The sequence below is a fragment of the Thunnus thynnus genome, chromosome 3, assembly GCF_963924715.1.
Source record: "Thunnus thynnus chromosome 3, fThuThy2.1, whole genome shotgun sequence".
Classification (NCBI taxonomy): domain Eukaryota; kingdom Metazoa; phylum Chordata; class Actinopteri; order Scombriformes; family Scombridae; genus Thunnus; species Thunnus thynnus.
The window spans coordinates 34,358,761-34,378,170 of record NC_089519.1 but is presented as its reverse complement, the minus strand read 5'-3'; the positions used below and the strand labels follow the sequence as shown (position 1 = coordinate 34,378,170).

The 19,410-nt window shown below is 40.1% G+C and overlaps 1 protein-coding gene across 1 annotated transcript in view; it reads right to left on the bottom strand.

Moving 5' to 3' along the window:
* The window catches only part of npepps (aminopeptidase puromycin sensitive), a 29,215-nt gene extending 11,088 nt beyond the window's left edge, over positions 1-18,127 (bottom strand). The window contains exons 1-15 of the mRNA XM_067585513.1: positions 17,792-18,127; positions 12,618-12,702; positions 12,426-12,503; positions 12,122-12,243; positions 9,061-9,168; positions 5,086-5,286; positions 3,837-3,933; positions 3,707-3,740; positions 2,408-2,522; positions 1,703-1,867; positions 1,378-1,482; positions 1,225-1,285; positions 1,016-1,125; positions 677-740; positions 427-566 (exon numbers count right to left, since the gene is read on the bottom strand). Coding sequence (XP_067441614.1) covers positions 427-566; positions 677-740; positions 1,016-1,125; positions 1,225-1,285; positions 1,378-1,482; positions 1,703-1,867; positions 2,408-2,522; positions 3,707-3,740; positions 3,837-3,933; positions 5,086-5,286; positions 9,061-9,168; positions 12,122-12,243; positions 12,426-12,503; positions 12,618-12,702; positions 17,792-17,914 — 1,608 coding nt within the window. The 5' untranslated portion in view covers positions 17,915-18,127. The remainder of the gene's footprint in view (positions 1-426; positions 567-676; positions 741-1,015; positions 1,126-1,224; positions 1,286-1,377; positions 1,483-1,702; positions 1,868-2,407; positions 2,523-3,706; positions 3,741-3,836; positions 3,934-5,085; positions 5,287-9,060; positions 9,169-12,121; positions 12,244-12,425; positions 12,504-12,617; positions 12,703-17,791) is intronic.
* Positions 18,128-19,410: the final 1,283 nt, after the last annotated feature.

The following is a 19,410-nucleotide window of genomic DNA, read 5'->3' as shown; positions in this document are numbered from 1 at the left end:
CTGACGCATATTTTTCTTATGACTCACTGATTCAGCTCAACCAACAATCTGTCACTCCCATGCAAGACACTGGAAACTCCACACAGTCTTGAGTTAACAATAAAAATGGTCCACTTCCATTCAGAAGAGGGTTAAAATTTACCAACGATGGTGATCGTCTGGCTTAAAGTTTTACCTGTTTGTATATAAATGATCTTTCTCACAAACTTGGCTTGACTGCATTTAAAGACAGGCTTGTGGAGCCACATTATTGATGGCATAGTGTTTTTAAATTACGTTATGTAAAAATAGATAGAAAGTATTAGAGACTGAGTGTCAGAGTAGCCTTTCTAAGGCCTTTTATGAGGGATTGAATTCAATGTCTTTTAAGCAGATACAGTGGAAACAGTAGCTGCTTGTGTTGGAAGAACTGTAAACTGGCCTCACCTTGATCCACTGGTCTGGGCTGACGCTGCTCAGGGTGATGGTTGTCTCCGGTCTGTCCAGCAGAACTTTGAGCTTGGTGCATTTGGGGTCCTCGCTGGTACAAATACTAATGGGGACCATCCAGTTGGGGCAATCTTCACCTGTTCCAACAGAGAAGAGAGGGAGCCAATGAGAAACCACCGCAGCATTATATCAACCAAACAAAAAGTCCTGTTTGTTGGACCAATGCTATAAGAAAAATCACACTTACCATTATGTGGTCCACTGGCACAGAACTTCTTCTGAGATATCTTGAGGACGCGGTCCTCACCTTGCTATAAATAACATCATGGTCAGTGTGTATAAGAGGCAACAAACAGTACAAAATAATCATTTCTGCTGGTTAATTTGACTTTTATGTAAAAAAAAAAGGTAGGTAACTAATATATTTTGTCTGGTGAATTCTTATATCAACCAACCACTGTGGCTGGAGGAGTCTGTCTGCTTTCCTGACCTTGAATAGTTTTGTCATTGCACCGAATGTTTGACATTGATTTAAAGCACTCAAGTCTGGTAGTCGATTTAACAGCTTGTGTCCAGCGAAGCTCACCTGTTCCTGGTCCACTACAATAATCGGGAAGCCCATCTGCTTAGTCCACGAGCTCATCACTGCACCGATGGGTTTCCCACTGGCCTGTTCCAGACAGTCCCATAGGTCCTCTGTGGAAGACAGCCAGAAAGTAGAGGATTAGGAATCCAGGAAATCAAATCGCACACCTGTTTCATCTTTAATATTATAGAATATTTCCTGCATGTTACCTGTTGATGCATTTTTATGTTGGAATTTCAAAAGATAGGCGTTCATTCCTTTCCTAAAGTCCTACAGAGAAAAAGAGAGAGACGTAAGCCTCGAGATATTAAAAAAAAACAAAAAAAACAGAAACAAGCTGCAAGCAAACTTTTGTTTCCAACCTCGTCTCCTATGTAGTTGTGCAACATGCGGATCACAGATGCTCCTTTACTGTAGGAGATGGCGTCAAAGATTTCATCTACCTCTGACGGATGGCCTACGTTCACCTGAAGAACATAACATCATCCGACAGTCAAAGCGGGGAACATCCACAGAACACGACCAACCCAAGAGTTTAGAGTCTAAAGCTATACCTAATGCTTATACCTTCCTGTGTACCAAGACATTATTTGCCCTTCAAACACTCAAAAACAATTACTTGAGTTAAAATAAATAACCAGTCATCATGAAAACATGGCTCCTTGCGGACTACAGAGTGAATCCCACCTCTATGGGATGGCTGCTGTCCAGTGCGTCCAGGTCCAGAGCGCGGGTGTAGTCGGCTGAGACAAACTGGGTCCAGATGTCGTATTCTGGGAAGCAGTGGTCCACACACAGATACTCGATCCAGGATGCAAATCCCTCATTAAGCCACAGATGGGTCCACCATTCCTGCACACACACACAAAACCAAAAAGACCACATTTTAATGTTCATGTCCTTCAAAATTGTTCCTTTCCAAAATATGATCAACAGATAAAACAAATACTGACAAATGTTCTGACTAACTGGTGGATAATGGGTAAGATGTTGACAAAATAACATTCATATACTGCATTTTCTTTATTTTGGAGATATTTTATATGCATTTCAATACATTTCACTGCAAACAATGTTTTTTTTCCCACATAATGGATGTATAAAATTTTGGAAATCGATCCTTTTAGTTTAGAAATTATGTATGTTCTTACTTTCCAACATCCAGAGCTGCTGGGTGAATGGTTTCCCCATTATCAAATGTCTTTCATTTCCTCTTTTTTTTGTCACTTTAACAAACTATCTTTCAGTTAGTGCTACAGTTTTTTTTAAAAGACTCTTCCTATTTTGTTACTATTAATATTATTTTCAGTGTGGCTCACAAGGTGTACAAGTATAGGGCTGACTGAAAGTATTTTGTGTTACAAATAGCTGATAGGGTTTATGGCTGGTTACCATGGTGACCAAGTTTCCAAACCACTGGTGGGCGAGTTCGTGTCCCACCACCAGCGCCACCCACTGCCTGGAGGACGAGCAGGAGTTCTTCGGGTCGATTAGCAGAGCTGTCTCCCTGCAACGCCACAGAAACTGGAGTTAAAATACAAAGACGGCTGAAGGTCGACACTTCCTGCAGGTTTCCCTTCATCAGCTGCTGGGCTGTTTATTAAAAAAAAAAAAAAAAAAAAAAACTACAACCAGATGGCTGCAAATGGTAGAGGAATGGAGCCCGCTGCTGTACGCGAATCACATGCCAACTGAATACCAAACAGGTGGCAGCACATCCAATAAACTACAGAGCAATTAAAAAGTCATCAGTGTCGGTTAAACTAGAAACACACAACTGCAACAAGTATTTTTCAGAAAAGAAGAAATAAGCTGTTTTATGAGACTTAGAACTCCACAACCACAGTTAAAATGTGTGTAATAAAATTTAAATGAAAACTATGATTTAATACAACTTCGGTTTTATTTGTGAAGGTCTGGTGATCGGTTCAGGTGGTTTTGATAACACTGAACATAAAGTAATAGCTAGGATCTTGTAAAATGACAACATCACTAAAAATAGGTCAACAAACACAAGCAGGTAATCGGACAGGTTTTAAACCCCTAGTTAGTCAAACTAATTCAGAAAAGAAACAAATGATTGCAAAAACTACAACCATCAGACCTGGTTCAACCTTTACCAATCATACTTGTCGTACTTGTGCAAACTCACAGTTTTCCAGTTGCCATGAGGGATTTTTAGCGACATTACAGGTTGACACACTTTCAAGTGGTTGATAAATTGGCATAAATTGTTGGCTTTTTTACAATCTCAGCAATTACCTTGATGAGCACAATGTTATAACTAACTGAACTGATGGCCAGAGCTATGACACCAAAACCCACGTTGTAATAAACCATAGTTTTTCACTTCAAGATTAAAGATTCAAGATTCAAGATGAACTTTATTGTCCCACAGAGGGACAATTTGGGAAATCTGTCTTGGGCTCTTCACCCATGCTGCAGCCTTCAACTTAAAATATTTTGTTTTGTTGCCAATATGCCAGTATAACTTTGTTCAACTCCAAATAAATGGTTACATAAATTAATTTGTGTCTGGCCTCAGTCGTGAAAGGGTTGTTTCACCTCAGCCATTAATGCATTAATGAAGTTTGTGAATGACATGTTCGTTTTTCTGGTTTTGTTAAATTGAAAAAAAAAAAAAAAAGATGATGGTTTTAAATGCAGTAAGTCAGAGCAGCTCATATTTACCTGTAAGTAACAAGGCCCCAGTTTTCCATGGCACCTAGAAGGGAGGAAGCAGCACATATTTCACTTTCACTTTCAACATTTTCAGTGGAAATGTCTCAGATTTCAGAATGAGGATTTGACAACTACTGACCAGCAGCAAAATCAGCAATAGCTATGAGATCAATTTTAGGCAACGGATAAGGAACACTGAAGTAGTCTTTGTAGAAAGGTAAGGTCTTAGTTGCAACCTGCAAAAAAGAAAAGAGCATTTAAAAACTTAAATCTTCTTATTTGAGGTCTGTCAGTCTTAAAATATCAGGACAAAGTCTATACAATCAGACTTATTGAGACAAAATGGATCAAGCAGAGAAAATATTCAGGTTGAAATTCATCATCGCACAAATACTGGTAAATATGTCTGTTTTCTGTGCATTTAATCACTACTTCAGTAACATTTCTAAAAGGTAGAGTCAGCGATTCTAATCCAAAACACTTTTTGTGAAATTCATCAAATATGTCCTCACAGTCTGCTAGTTGTCTGTTCTGTGCGCACTGAAAAAATGTCCATATGCAACACTGGCTCTGCCTGTCAGAAGCTAATTAGCAACAGGGGGCATCAGAGCAGCTGTCGGTGCTGGAGACGGGAGACTGTCATGTCCTCACACAGGTTGAGTTGTGAGGCTGACAGAGACGCTGTGGCCAATTCACATAAAAAGTGTTTTCTCACGGAACAGATATGCTTGCATTTTATCAAATGTATCAATCCACACTGAATCTGAGACAGTCTCACTGCGCTCCAAGTCTGTTTCTATCTCGTTTAGTGAAGCTAATCTGAGCAGGCAGCTGTTTACATCACACAAATACCCAGCTGTATATGTGTTTTGAACTTATTAACCATATAAATGAATCAATAAATGCAAACACTGTTGATTTCTTGCCATGGAGCCAGTAAGCAACCTATGTTGGTTCAGTAAATTTGTGTGACAGACGGCTGCTTCTGCGAACGGAGACGCTAATCGCAGGTGGAGTGAGAAGTGGGAGTGAGAGTGCGGATAGACTGTTGTGCTCACATGAGACGAATTTTGTTTCCCCTGCTCATGATAATGTGTGAGAGGAACAGAGGTGACTCTACAGCTGACGTATCACTGTAGATTCTGTCGTATTTCTATTTTGGTCATTGCCATGGCAAAGTGCGTCCATGAATTTGGGGGGCGGAGCTTCTGAAGGTGCATGAAAGGAGGGGTGTGTTTGTTTGGGTGTTAAGTTCAAATATCAACAATCTTTCTCCAGAATGACTGACTCTACCTTTAATCCAGGTCTGTGGTCAGTGTCAACAGTGGTTTCCTGCCCTGAAAATGTGAAGAAACCCCCCCCCCCAAAAAAAAACCCAACACGCTCACCTCCAGAGCAAACTTCCCTTGTTCTGCCTTCCCAACGGGCGTGTAGACGCGTACCGTTACACCATCTGATGATTGATTCTCCACAAAGTCATATTCACCGATGACAAAAGCTACAAGGTATGTGGACATGATGGGTGTGGTGGCAAACTTCACTTCCACGAGGTTTTCATCATCTGGATATGGCTTTCGATCAATGACATTCTGGACAGGAAAGAAATGTGACACATGATAAGGAAACGGAAAACTAAAAACAAAAAAGCATTCAGCTGAGCTGTTCATGTTGGGACAATGCCATGATTTCACAGCAGATCATTGGTCAAGAGAAAAAGCTTTCGACTCCAAACCTCTATACATTTTTTATAAGGCTAAGAGTGATGTTGTCTAACATAAACAGACTAAAAGTCTGAAACACTACCGGCAGCTGTTAGAGGCTGAAATATTCATTACACGAGTGTGGTGCCTGGAAGTAGAACAAACAACACACAGATGATTTTGTTATTCTAAAAGCTTTACCGGCTGTGGAGGTAAAAAAATTCAAGTTTGTTCTGATGGTCGTGTTAGAGCAAAGGTCATGAGGTCATTAAAGAGTAACCACACACCCAAATTTTGCAACCTCCCCTTCCAGCATATTTTAAAAAAGCAGAAGAGGACTGGACAATGACTGTAAGGGTCTTGACCTCGTGGCTGCATAGCGTGCGACACAGGAAGTAAGGTGACATCGACCGACCACCTCTCAGTGTAGCATGAACAGCCACAGCGATGTTAAAAAGGTGGTAGTCAGAGCTAACCAGCCATCAGCAGCTGCTGTCAGACTCTCCGTGTCCACACTGGAAAAAAACAAAGAGTCCGCTGCAGCTTTGATCATCACTAGAAGCACATTCATGGTCCTTTGTAAAAGTTTCTGTGTGGTACCTTTGTTGTAGCTGAGCTAGCGGTTCTGCTACGAGAGGCTCTCCGGTGTGTTTGTGTCAGTACGTAGCCGTTAACATTCTTTTCTTATATAAATTTCATGACGTAGATAAGATCCAAACTGTTGACTCTGTCAGCGTTGGTCTTGCAGGGGCTGATTTAAAACAGTAGTTGGCCTGTTGAGCAATTTTCAACCCATTTTAAATTGAGTGTCAATGATAATATCAACACCAGCATCACAACATCCATCACAATACAGCCGTATAATTTAATTTACAGCTCAAAAAACACGTTTAAGTGTGCTGTACCTCTTTAAAAACAGTTCATCCTCTAGAGAGATGCTGGTATTCTAACAATTATTTTAATTATCAATTAATCTGCTGATTCATTTCTTGATTAATCAAATAATTGTTTAGTCTACGAAATGTTAAAAAAAAAGACAGTGATGTCTTCGTACTAACAGTCTAAAATGTCTAGATATTCAATTAGTTCTCATATGAAAAAGAAAAATAACATTTTCACATTTGAGAAGCTGGAACCATCAAATGTTTGGTGTATTTACTTGAAAAATGACTGAAACTATTAAATCGATTATCAAAATAGTTGCAGATTAATTTTCTGCCGATTGATTAATTGATTAATCGACTAATCGTTGCAGCTCTTCTTCCTATTAGTGTTTGGCGTTTAACAACTTGGTGATTATTAGGTTCCATCCTCAGGAATCTGAATCATCCATTAAAGGATAAGGCTGATATTTTTTCCAACAACGAATCCCATGAAAAGACCAAAACCAACAATGTGTTAGTCCGTCTGTCAATACTTTCTGACTTCCCAACTGTCGGTTGTTCTCAGCTCCAAAACCACGACTGCTTATTGATAACACAGATCTTTAAAAGCTCACAAATATATTGTCTCATTTTCCTTAATTTCCTTAAAAAAAAAAAAAGCTGGCTGCTGTACTTTTTACTAAACAGGAGGAAATTGGTTTGGGACTCTTTTCAGCAGCGGATGAATACACCTTTGGTTCTCTAGTGAGTATTTCTGGCGGTGTATGTTCACAGTGATGAAGGAGCGTGTCACCCAGTGCAACAGCGCGACTCACTGATGTGTTTTTAATAGTTTTCTTTCAACAGCGGAGGTCTGCGACACAGAGGAATAAGATACATCAGGCTTTAGATACACACACACACACACACAATACTTGTTAGGAGATGAGTTCATTGTTGGTTTTGGTCTTTTCATGGGAATTGTTGAAAATATGAAAAATCTACAACATCGCCACACATCAATTTAGTATCAATGTTGTCACTTACGACGATCAGGCCTGCAGTTGTTGAGATATCTTTCAATATTTGAACCAAAGTGTAAACCACTGACCTGCATCTGTGTACACAGTCAAGCTAAAAGCTGCATTGTCTTGCGCTGGACTTTAAAAGGTCACAGTATACTCACTGAGAAAAATACATTTCAACCAGTATGTGCACACAAAAGGTCAAGAGCTGGACTGGCATCAGCCTATGGCAGAGCACAAGTCCTGCTGGTCTGCAATTCATCTATTACACATCACTATTTCTATTATTAACTAGGGTTATTTTCCATAATCATTGGTAATTTGTCTTTAAAGAGTCCCTCCAGACATGTTTTAAGACATAAAAATACTCTCCTTGGAAAAATAATGTGTGTCTGACAGAGTTTTTCCACACACAAGTACAATTAGTTTGTGTGGATTAGCTCTATGTATCTGCAATATTGCTCATTTCCAAACCACTAGACATTAAAAAGTCCATTCATGCACAGGAAGCTTCAAGTTTCCACATCACACTTGTGTAAGTTTCATGATCGATGACCATGACCGATGTTCTCCGAAATAGCTGTGATGTCACAAAGATCCTGCTGGTAACCGTTACACGTGTTAAAAATCAGATTTAAAAAAGGTGAGCTCACACAAACTTTCCGCTGAAAGCGGAAAGTGAAATGTGAACGTGTGAAATGTGGAAAAACAGCCTGAACAAACACTATGCACAATGAAGCTGTCTCGTCAAGTCTCTATTTGATATTAAAAAACAAAAAAAACAAACACATTATTAAAGACCGACAAACTCATACTTAGTCATCAGAAACACCCAAATTTAACTTGGTCAGCGCCCAGATGAACCGTGTTAGCCTGGAGGGGTGGTGTTGTTAGAAATAATCTAAGCCAGATGATGTTTTCTGATGCAATTTTGCTGCAAAGGCCTTCAGTTAAGGGGATAGTTTGGATTTTTTGAAGTGGGGTTGTATGAGATTATCCATAGTTTTATATAATTATTCTCTATATATATATATTTATAATCCTACACATGCTGCACACTGTATCACGCCGCAGATTAGCTGTTCTGCAGCGTAATACAGTAAGATTACAGGAGTTCTGCAGTTGAGAAAATGAAGTGCCAAAGGACAGTAAAGGGCTGTCTGGCAGCGGGTAAAGTGGTGAAGATATTCTAAATATAGTGTACACTTAAACTGATATTGATTTTTTTTTTTTAGTTGGGCCTTTTTTTAGACGACTGTAATATGTTTTTCTGCCGACCTCGTCCACAGCTGTACATTGCTTTGCTTCTGTACCTGCTTCTCCAAACTGGTAGCATGCTAACCGTAATACACTGAATATACATAACTACCTCATTCTACCACACTTACAAAAAATCCAAACTATCCCTTTAAAATCACTGAAAACAAAACACAAGATGTGACCAACAGCAGTTACATTTCACATGTAGTTTAACACAACATTAGCCAGAGGTAGAATGTGCAGTGACTGTCTGATATGTAAGCTACACTAGAAAAGAAGGAACACACACACACACACACACACACACACACACACACACACACACACACACACACACACACACACACACACACACACACACACACACACACACACACACACACACACACACACACACACACACACACACACACACACACACACACCAAAAAAAACAAAACTTGGCCTCAGAATGTGACCCAGGCTGTCCGGGGTTTAGAGTTTCTCAGAGGGAGGAGTGAGAATATGACACATACCATATTTGACAAGGCTACTCGGTCCTTGGGAACTATCAGAGCGATGTCAAAGGTGGCTTTGATAGCTGGCTCATCCCAACAGGGGAAAGCTCTGCGAGCGTCCGTGGCCTAGAGGAGGGAAGGGGGGGACAGACAGAGACAGGACACAAAGTGAGACGCTGTGTATTGAATCCAGATGAGTCCAGACTGTGTTTGGATCCAGCTGAGGTGAACTGCAGTTCAAAGCCCATCATCAAAGCGCATCTTCAGCGTGGCGTCTCCGCCACGTATCTGTGAGCAACGACGATCGCTAAACACACGCTGGCGCTCAGACGAGCAGGTACAGAAGACCGCGGGAGGCTGTTCGCAGACTGGATACAACCAGGGCTGCAGATGATGAAGTTGTTCAGTATAAAATGTCAGAAAATGGTGAAAAATGTCGATCACTGTTTCTAAAAGCCCAAGACGACGTCCTTAAGTGTCTTGTTTTGTCCCGACCAACAGTTCCAAACATATTCAGTTTGCCGTCATAGACGACTTAATAAACAAGAAAATATTCCCATTTAAGACGTTGTTTTTTCTTTAAAAATGACTCAAAATGATTGATTATCAAAGGAGTTGGAAACTAAGCACTTAATCAACTTATCATTTTATAAATATAACTACACAAAAAAAGAAAAAAATCATAATAAAAGCTGAACGAATGATAAAGACACCTCCTCTGTAGACTGATGAGGAGTTCTGTTGTCTTATAAACAAGATTTTTTGGTCTTTCTACGCATGTAGGGAGGCGACCATGTCCAGATTATGTCGCTGTGGTTTCCATGTATAGCAATTATTCGGGTGGCCGACTCAGATTTACACCAACCACACTTTTATTGTCTGTTTTTTTTTTTTTTTAGACATTTCATTTAGTTGTGTGAGCTGCCACCACACTCCTTCACTCTCAGTAGGAGCAGGAGTCCAGTGTTTCTGTCTGTGCCAGGTAATGCCCTGCAAGAATGTTTTTCAAAGCTGATTTACTGAAAGCATCGAACGTAGCTGTGGTATTTGTAGCATTCCATTTAAGTAAATGGACTGGGACCAGACGATTTTATCTACTAAGAAGACTTGAGGAGGGAGGGGACATATGTGAGTGTGAGCTAGTGACTAATAAGAGAAGCCGTTACTGAGCTGATTATCATCAGTGTCGGGGCAAGTTCAAAAGTCATAAATGAGTTATTACTCATTTTAAAACTCCTGCTGTTGTGATCAGATTACTCATCACTTCCTTCACTCACAGCCCTCTGAGTGTCTTTCTTTAAAAAAAAAAAAAAACGATACCGGTAATTTTTTATCTTATCTAGATTTTGTCTGACAGACACTGATTGTACCACCATGATGCATTTCCTGCTGTGTTACAACTGATCCCACTCTCTTTCTATTTACACTCTTTCACATTTGCTTTGTCATGTTCGGTGCCTTCCAGTTGATTGTGACGTGGACACAACTTACATTTTAAAAAAAGAGATATTTTGATCACCTGACGCAAAATAATATCAGTTCTATTTATTTTGCAGCCTCCTCTGCCAGTTTGTACATAATTGATCTTCTTCCCTCCTGTGTTACCATCTGTGTTGTGACAGCTCCAGGAGAAGTTAGCCGTGGCGAAAAACACCTTCCTTAACAGATATTGACAAAGATTCGAGTTCATCACCTTAAAACGGTTATGTAATGCTACAGCAGCACTAGGAAAAGAAATAATTAACACATTGCATTACTGTGATTGCTGTCCTGTGATGCACGGCGTTTATTGTGTTTTGCTTTGTATATATTAGGATATCTGGGAAATCTTATGATATTTGGTGAAGAGAGTTTCTATTAAGACAATACAAACTTCCTGCTCAGCTTGTAGGAAGTTCTGTGTCATATAAATGGATTTCAGACCATCTCTTGGTGGGATTTAACTGAATTATCAGAACCAAATGTGTTCTGAATTGGTAGATGAGTCCAATCGAGGTCGGATCACGTTAGTTCAGGACCGGATCGAGACCTCCTCCTCTACAGCGTCTTTGTGCGGTTGTCCTGGTCAACACCTGAGTGTGATTACTGTGTTCAGACCTGCTGAAACTAATCGTACCGAGGGGGAAAACAAAACAGAATCCGATTCAACTGGACTAAAAAAGCGCATGTTTGAAAATGAGTTTGAGCTTGGTGGCTCCTGTAGCCGGGGGAGCTTTGCATACTGGGATGCAAATGAGCTTCTGCATTTTGCTTCTCTTGTTTTTTGTTTCTGTGTGAAAGGAAACCGAAACCAAGTCGGAAAACGCATCAAATTTACCAACAACCACTGATTTGGACCAGAGCAAACCAACTATAGGTTTGAAAACAAATTTTAGCGCGAGCAGTACGAGGCCATAAAATATTTTGGTCCTGCTCCAAAGGACGCTATGCGATTCTGAAAACAAAGCTGAGCAATAATTATGTAATTTTTATGGTCTAATTGTGTGGTTATTACCTTGAACTTGGACTGTAACACCAATAACAACAATATACTGATTTCTAACTAAAGTAGGTCATCAGTACGTGAGGTAACCAGTCTGTCACATGAAATCTGTGTGAAGCCAGTACCTGAGTGTTGCTGAGAAGTGTCAACCACAATGAAAGACAGCCAAAACAAAGTTTTTTTTCTGTTCACTTTTCTGGTCACTGACTCACTCTTCTGTGTGTGTGCTGGAAGGATTAATGGAGAGAAACGAACCTTGACCTACAACTTATTTTTAAAAAAAAAAAAAGTGCAAAAAAAGATAGGGAACGCATGTGATTGATGACTTTTACATGCACACAGCTGGTTTATATCCTGCAGGTGACGGTGTCCAGTCTAGACTGACCTGGATTGAACTTTCTTTTCCAGAAACACATGTAAACAGCATTTTTTTTTTTAAAAGCATATAGAGTGAAATATGAGCTATTGCCTAATCTTTGGGACAATTCTGGAAAAACAACAACATTCACATGACCGTCACATCCTCCTAACGTTGCAACCCAGGCAAGTATTGGGTTAAGCAACCCCCCCCCCACCCACCCCAGGCCATCGACTCACCTCAAACTGTGTGACTGCAGCGTAGCGGATCTCTCCACCCGGAGTTGTATATTTACTTCTATAGAATCCTTTCATTTTGTCGTTCAGCTCACCCACAAAGTCTATCTTCAACGTGCCAGAGCCTGGGGAGGCGTGCACAGAGAGAGTTGCACTGTTCGTTCAGCCATGACCAAGGGGGGAAAATTTGTTATTTTTCAAAAGCAACAGTGATAGAAAAGTGGTTTAAAAAAAAAAAAAAAGAAAAAAAAAAAAAAAAAAAAAGCAGGGACAAGCAACAGCAGAGTGACATCGAGTCCCTTCTTACCTTTCTGTAGAGCGCTAGGAAATGACAGGGTGACTTTCTCATCCTCATTTTGATAGTTGAATCCTGTAGCATTAATTTCTGAGCAGAAAAAAATAAAAGATGAGATCAGACGAGAGCAACAATTTTCCATTTATGACAATTTTTTTTTTAATAAAAAGGGGGGGAAAAAAAGGCGGAAAAGCTGACACTCACCTTCTCCTCCCTCCGGTGCAAAAGAAGCTGTAATGATGTCGATGTCAGCACAGTTCATCACAATCTGATTTGTGGCTTGTGTAACCTGTAAATATTGACATAAAAACAGCACAACTTATACTTTGATAATCTTTGCCGTGTTATGATTCTGAATCCAAGTCTGTCCAGGAACATGAAGGACATGATGATGAGTATGCAAATAAGCCAGAGTTTTTGTTTTGTGTTTCTTTTAACAGGTGCAGGAAAGAAGCTACAGGCTAGGGTTATGGTTAAGGGGTTAGGGTTAGTGGGTAGGGGTTAGGGTTATGGTTATGGTTATGGTTAGGGTAAGGGTTATGGTTAGGGGGTTAGGGTTAGGGGGTAAGGGTTAGGGGGTAAGGGTTATGGTTAGGGGGTTAGGGTTAGGGGGTTAGGGTTAGTGTTATGGTTAGGGGGTTAGGGTTAGGGGGTAAGGGTTAGGGTTATGGTTAGGGTTATGGTTAGGGGGTTAGGGTTATGGTTAGGGGGTTAGGGGATCAGGGTTATGGTTATGGTTAGGGTTATGGTTAGGGGGTTAGGGGATTAGGGTTATGGTTATGGTTAGGGTTAGGGTTAGGGGGTTAGGGTTAGGGGGTTAGAGTTAGGGTCAGGGTTACAGAGGCCGAAGGGCAAAACTGGTCACTGATAAAGAATCTGTTGAGGTATGAGAAGAAAAACAAAGAAAAGAAAACTAACTATGGAGCCTCTGACATGTGATGTGTAAAAACTGATTGTCCAACTTATTGAGGGCCGAACACAGTCTCACACATGGATGCGGTGCAGTTTTTCCAGAGACACTTGAAATGTTCAGGAACATTTCCTGCATGGGGTCATAAGTAAGCCACCTCAAGACCTGGTGACATTTCAGGGAAAATACCAGTGAATGAAAGCAGTAACACAGCAGGGAAGGAGGTTACGTCTGTCTGATGAAGCCGTATCAATCATCCAAAGCTCCGTCAGATGCTGAGCCACCTTCAAAATCTTCAATCTGAAGTCTGTGTGTCTTGGTGCGACAATATCAGAGCATCCTGTTCTGTTCTTTTCATCATTATTATCTTTAATATCACATCAATAATGTTAACTACTCTTACGGAGCGCAGAGCACAGTTTTGGTGAGCAGGCATACGGAGAACAGAGACGCCGGGTGTCACATCCATGGAAAAAGAGAGACTGCAAACCGGTTTGTAATTAAGGATTTAAAATTCACTCGTCACTCCTGCTGATTAACGGGGGCTCGGCGGGTGGACATGTCGCTCCGCCGGAAACATCTCTAAATGTAGCTACAGCATTTCAACTGTACAACTGTAACATTACATCGCTATCTTCATACTCTCTGCTACGCACTCAACCATCTATTCCAGCACTGCCTTGACATGTGTGAAAAGACACGAGACGGATATGTAGCTGCATGTGTGAATAGTGAAGATCACTAGCGATGCCTGAAAGGTTACCCCAGTAATCTACCAGGAACTAAGTGTGAAAGAGGCTCTAGTGACATTCATGGTTTGTGGCAGCGCTGCTGTTTGAGACGCTGTCGGAGGCTGACACAGCGACAGAGAGCCAGTAATTATGAAACATGCCGGGCGAGTGGCAAATTGCCACATTGCTCAGGTTTCTTCCACTCCATTGTATGTTACCAAAGCTTTCTACAAACCGCAGGTAAACAGGGTATTACTGAAGCAATCTGTCACTCTGGTGGAAAAAGTTTCACTTCCTAGCAAACACACAGCCATTAAAAAAACAAAACCAGCTCCTGCTGAAATGAGGATTTTGTAATTACCGAAGGGAAACATTTAAATGATTAATACAAGAACAGAATGTTTGAATATATTCAGAACTTATTTGAATATGTTCTATGAATATATTTTGGCTGACTATATTTTGAATGGTCTTGCTTTTTTTTTTTATTTTCCAGCATAAAATTTATGCCTATACACACACTCCTTGTGCTAGGTGTTTTTCTAAATGTTTCAGTATTAATGTCGATCAAATACCAGATAAACTGATCCCAAAACCCCCAAAACATACTTGTGGAAACTGATTGTCATTTCAAAAAGCATTCAATGCCAACTTTCACTTAGTTTAGTGCCAAAACAATGACTCGATTGAACTGACAGAAAGATAATCAACTGAATGTTCAGTTTACAATGACTGTTGGTCAGACAAAACATTATTCATTTTACAGGTTTGTATTCATGTTCTATGGAGGTTTAGTTATTTTATTATTAATAATTTATTACTATCATCTGTTCTTGAGAGTGAAGCAGTTTATATCCCATTGGATATGGTGTCATTTAAAGCTAGTATTTACTATTTTACACATTTGAACCATGTATCATGATGTGGTCTGTCTTGAATACTCTGATAATATGAGTATTTACAGACAGGTACAGGTGTTAGACCACTTAGCTGACAGGTGTCTGCGCTCGCACAACAGAGCAATTTACATGCTGCAACCACAAAACCCTGAAATAAACTGAAAGCTGGTTTGTTTGTTTTATGTGGTAGTTATATAGAGGCTAATATCTTGTTATGCCCATTGTATCAACAAGCCAACTGATTCACTATTACAGGACGGGTTCACAATTTCTCAAGTCTGTCATAAAACAGTCAGGAGTCCGAATGAACAGTGAAACATGTTTTTTCTTGCTGTAATCATTCCTCCTGTTCATACTGACCATTAGAAGATCCCTTCATAATGCACTTACGATGGAAGTGATGGGGGACAAAATGTAAATGTATTTAAAGTTGATCTGAAGCTAATAGGGAGCTTCAGCGTCCAAATGAGTCAAATCAAGTAGATATCTTTCAATGTTACAGTCTTTTTAGTACCAAAGTTCCTCTTTTTGTTACTATACTTCCACCGCAGCTCAACAAGGAAACACAAAGAGGGAATTTGATGCTAAAAAGACTGTAAATGTGTCAGATATCCACTTGATATGACTAACTCAGACTGCTGAAGCCTCATATAAACTTCACATCAACTTTTAAATGACTGTGTGGACACACTGTGGATTTTGGCCTCCATCACTTACATTGAAAGCACATTTGATGGATCTTTTAACAGCCAGTATGAGGAATGATTACAGCCAGGAAAACCTCTTTCACTGTTCATATGGACACCTGACTGTTGTTTTAAGACAGACTTGAAAAACTGTGAACCCATCTTTTAAGTCAGCTGAGGGGTAACCAATGTTAGACTGCAGTTTTCATATCAAATTGACCCAGAAGGGATGTTAAAAAGAACTGCTTAACTAGAGCTGCTCTGATAACAACTAATCATTCCATTTCATGCTCAGGTCAGTGTTAGTAGATTCGTATGTAACGTTTAACTCAAGTGAACTGAATGTGTGCGTGAAGTGGAGGGTGAGAAGGGCGACATGATGTTGCCATGATTCAGCAAACCTCAGTGAGCTTCAGCCAGCGACCAGGTTACTTCACTTCATTCACTGACATCTGATTAATAAAACCAATCACAATGTTTGTTTATAATAACTTCTGGCACTGAGAGTGAACCAAAACAGTAAAGTTGCAGCCGGACAGCTAAACAATGAGCTGAAACTTGCTATGAGCCTCTATAAAGCCGAGTGGAGCTGCAGAGTCGCTGATAATTCTCTGTAGGTTCATCACTATGAGCCACGACCAACACATCCAGCCACTGACAGCCAGTGGTGGAAAAGTACATTTTGCTTAAGTACTGTACTTAAGTACAATTTTGAGGTACTTGTACTTTACATTTGATGCTACTTTATACTTCCACTCCACTACATTTCAGAGGGAAATATTGTACTTTCTACTCCACTACATTTATTTGACAGCTTTAGTTACTTTTCAGATGGAGACTTGACACAATCCTCTCCCATTAATCATCTCACGACCCCTCAGATTAATCTGGTGACCCTTTGGAGGGGCCCGACCCCTAGGTTGGGAACAACTGGATTAAACTAGTTAACTGTATATAAAGTAGTTCAAACCAGCTCCACCTTCAGCAGCTACAACAGTAACATGCTGCTCTAACACTGATGCTTCAGTATTAATAATCTATGATGTCATATGTAATAATACATCTGCCGTCCCAGATCCTCTCTGTATGAAGTTTGCATGTTCTCCCCGTGTTTAGGTGGGTTTCCGCCGGGTGCTCCAGTTTCCTCCCACCATCAAAAACACGTATGTTACGGTTAAAAGGACCAGTGTGTAGGATTTAGTGGCAACTGTAGAAACATGGCGGTGCAACATGGTGGGCTCCATGGAAGAGGACCCGCTCCATACGTAGATATAAAAGGCTCATTCTAAGCTAACGAAAACACAATGATTCTCATTTTAAGGTGACCATACACTAATTAAAACATACTCATGAATATTATATTCCACTTCTGCCAAGTCCGTTCCCCTTGATACCACTTAATTCTGCACACTGCACCTTTAATACTCCTGTCAGTAACCCTGACCAAGGCACTGGCAAAAAGAACTGGAGTTGGTCCCCGAGGCGCTGCACTGCGGCTGCCCACTGCTCCTGGTGTGTGTGTGCACAGGATGGGTCAAATGCAGGGGATCAATTTCCCCACGGGGATCAATAAAGTAACACCTTCTTCTTCTTAAACCATTACTTTAATACTTTCACTACATTTTGCTGCTAATACTTATGCACTTTTTAAGTAGGATTTTTTACATTGCTGTTATTGGTGCTTTTACGTAAGTAAAGCATTTGAATACTTCTTCCACCACTGTGCATTGGTGTCACAATGAGTTAACGTTGGTGACACACAACAAACTGCTCTTGAGCGCATTTTCAGGAGCTGTTAGCAGACAGCTGCTAAGCTAACATGAGAGTGCAAGTCTGCTCCATACAGGACTGTTGTGCTAGTTAGCTTCAATTAGCGTGCGGCTAGTCGCTGAAATACGTGCCTAACTGTTATATTTTTATCTATGTGTTTCTTACAGCCACTATGAGCCATGTCAGCAGTCTTGTCAGAGGTGGTTAGCTCGGTTAGCAACTGACAGCTACATGCCCAACACCGCCAGCTAACCCGGGCTGCTACTGCCGTTATCAGCTCTACAATTAGCTCGCTAGTAAACGTTAGCTGGTCAGATTACATAACAACATCCCCGTCATGCACTGACAAATGTATGTAGCTTCACAATCCAGTATAACATACCTCCACCACCGCCTCCAGCTTGCCCTCGAAAGTGAAGTCGATGAGGTCGGGCTTCAGACACAAGCCGTAGTTGACGGGGTAAACGTCAGTCGGTAGCCGAACGAAGGGCCTCCTTTCGGGCATGGTTGCTGTGTGTTTGGCCGGCTGCGCTAACGAATACGGTTCTGTGTGTAACTCTCTGGATGTTAACAATACAGAGCTGGTTAAAAAACGGGCTTCGACGGGTGATCACGGACTGCAGGAGGCGACTCTGTGTATGAGATGTATCCCTCTCCGCACTGCCAGCTACTCTTCTCTCCGCTCGGAGCCCAAACAACTCAACTTAACCAACGTCGACCCTACAGACACACTACGTCATCACGTTTCAGCGCTACGTACCAAACGTCATGCGTATATTAGCTGTGCAAGTGTGCAACCAAAAACAATTTTACTATTACTATAAAATCTTATCAGTGGAGGAAGAAGCATTCAGATCCTTTACAAATGTAAAAGTACAATTTATAGCGATGTAAAAAATAGTCTATTACAAGTACTACATGAAAAATCCTACTTAAAGATCACCTCCACATATGTAATAACGGTAATAACACATAAAAATACTCTGCTTGGAACAATAATGTATATCTAGTATGGTTTTTCATCAAGAAAATCCTTAAAATGGCTTCTACTCCTTTTCCCTCATTAAAAAGAATCTATGAATTTAGTGTTTGTGCACTGGAGGCTTCAAGTTTCCATGCTTTCCACTTTCAGCAGATGAATGTAAAAAAAACCAAAATACTGTACTCACATCATCCTGCACAGTGAAGCTGAAGCTCAAACATCTAACTGTAGGAACAAGAAGAAAAGCATAATTTAGAGTGGAAGGGGACTTTAAAGATCCCCTCCAGACATGTTTTAAGATAAAAAAAATACTTTGAATAATATTTTGTGTCTGATATGGTTTTTCAACAAAAAAGTTAAATCTTTTTTCAATTCTTAAAATTACATTTACTCTGGTACAGTGCATCAAATGGTAACATTTATGTTTAACACTCTACATGGTCCCAATAAATACATAAATAATAATAATTCTCCCTCATTACAAATTACAAAATCTATGAATATACAAATATATTTAATTTCAGAACTTGAACAGCTGGACACCAGATGACTCCTACTTCACTGTAAAGTCTATATAACATAAATAAATACGAGAACACAATTATTCACCAGTGATTCTGAACACAACACAGTTTTTTAAAAAAAAACACAAAAAAGAAAAGAAAAGAACAACTATAGTAAGAACCCATAAGAAAAAAAAAGGAATTCCTCCCATATTTAATTTCTATCTAGACAGTAAACTGAATATCTTTAGGTTGTGGAGTGTTGGTCAGGACAAAACAAGACATTTGAGGACGTCATCTTGGGCTTTGAGAAACAGTGATCAACATTTTTCACCATTTTCTGACATTTTATAGACCAAACGACTAATCTATCGATCGAAAAAATAATTCAACAGAATAATTGATAATGAAAATTGTTGCAGCTCTACTAAAATGTCTTGTTTTGTCTCGACCAACAGTCCTCAACCCAAAGATATTCAGTTTACTGTCACAGAGGAATAAAGACACCAGAAAATA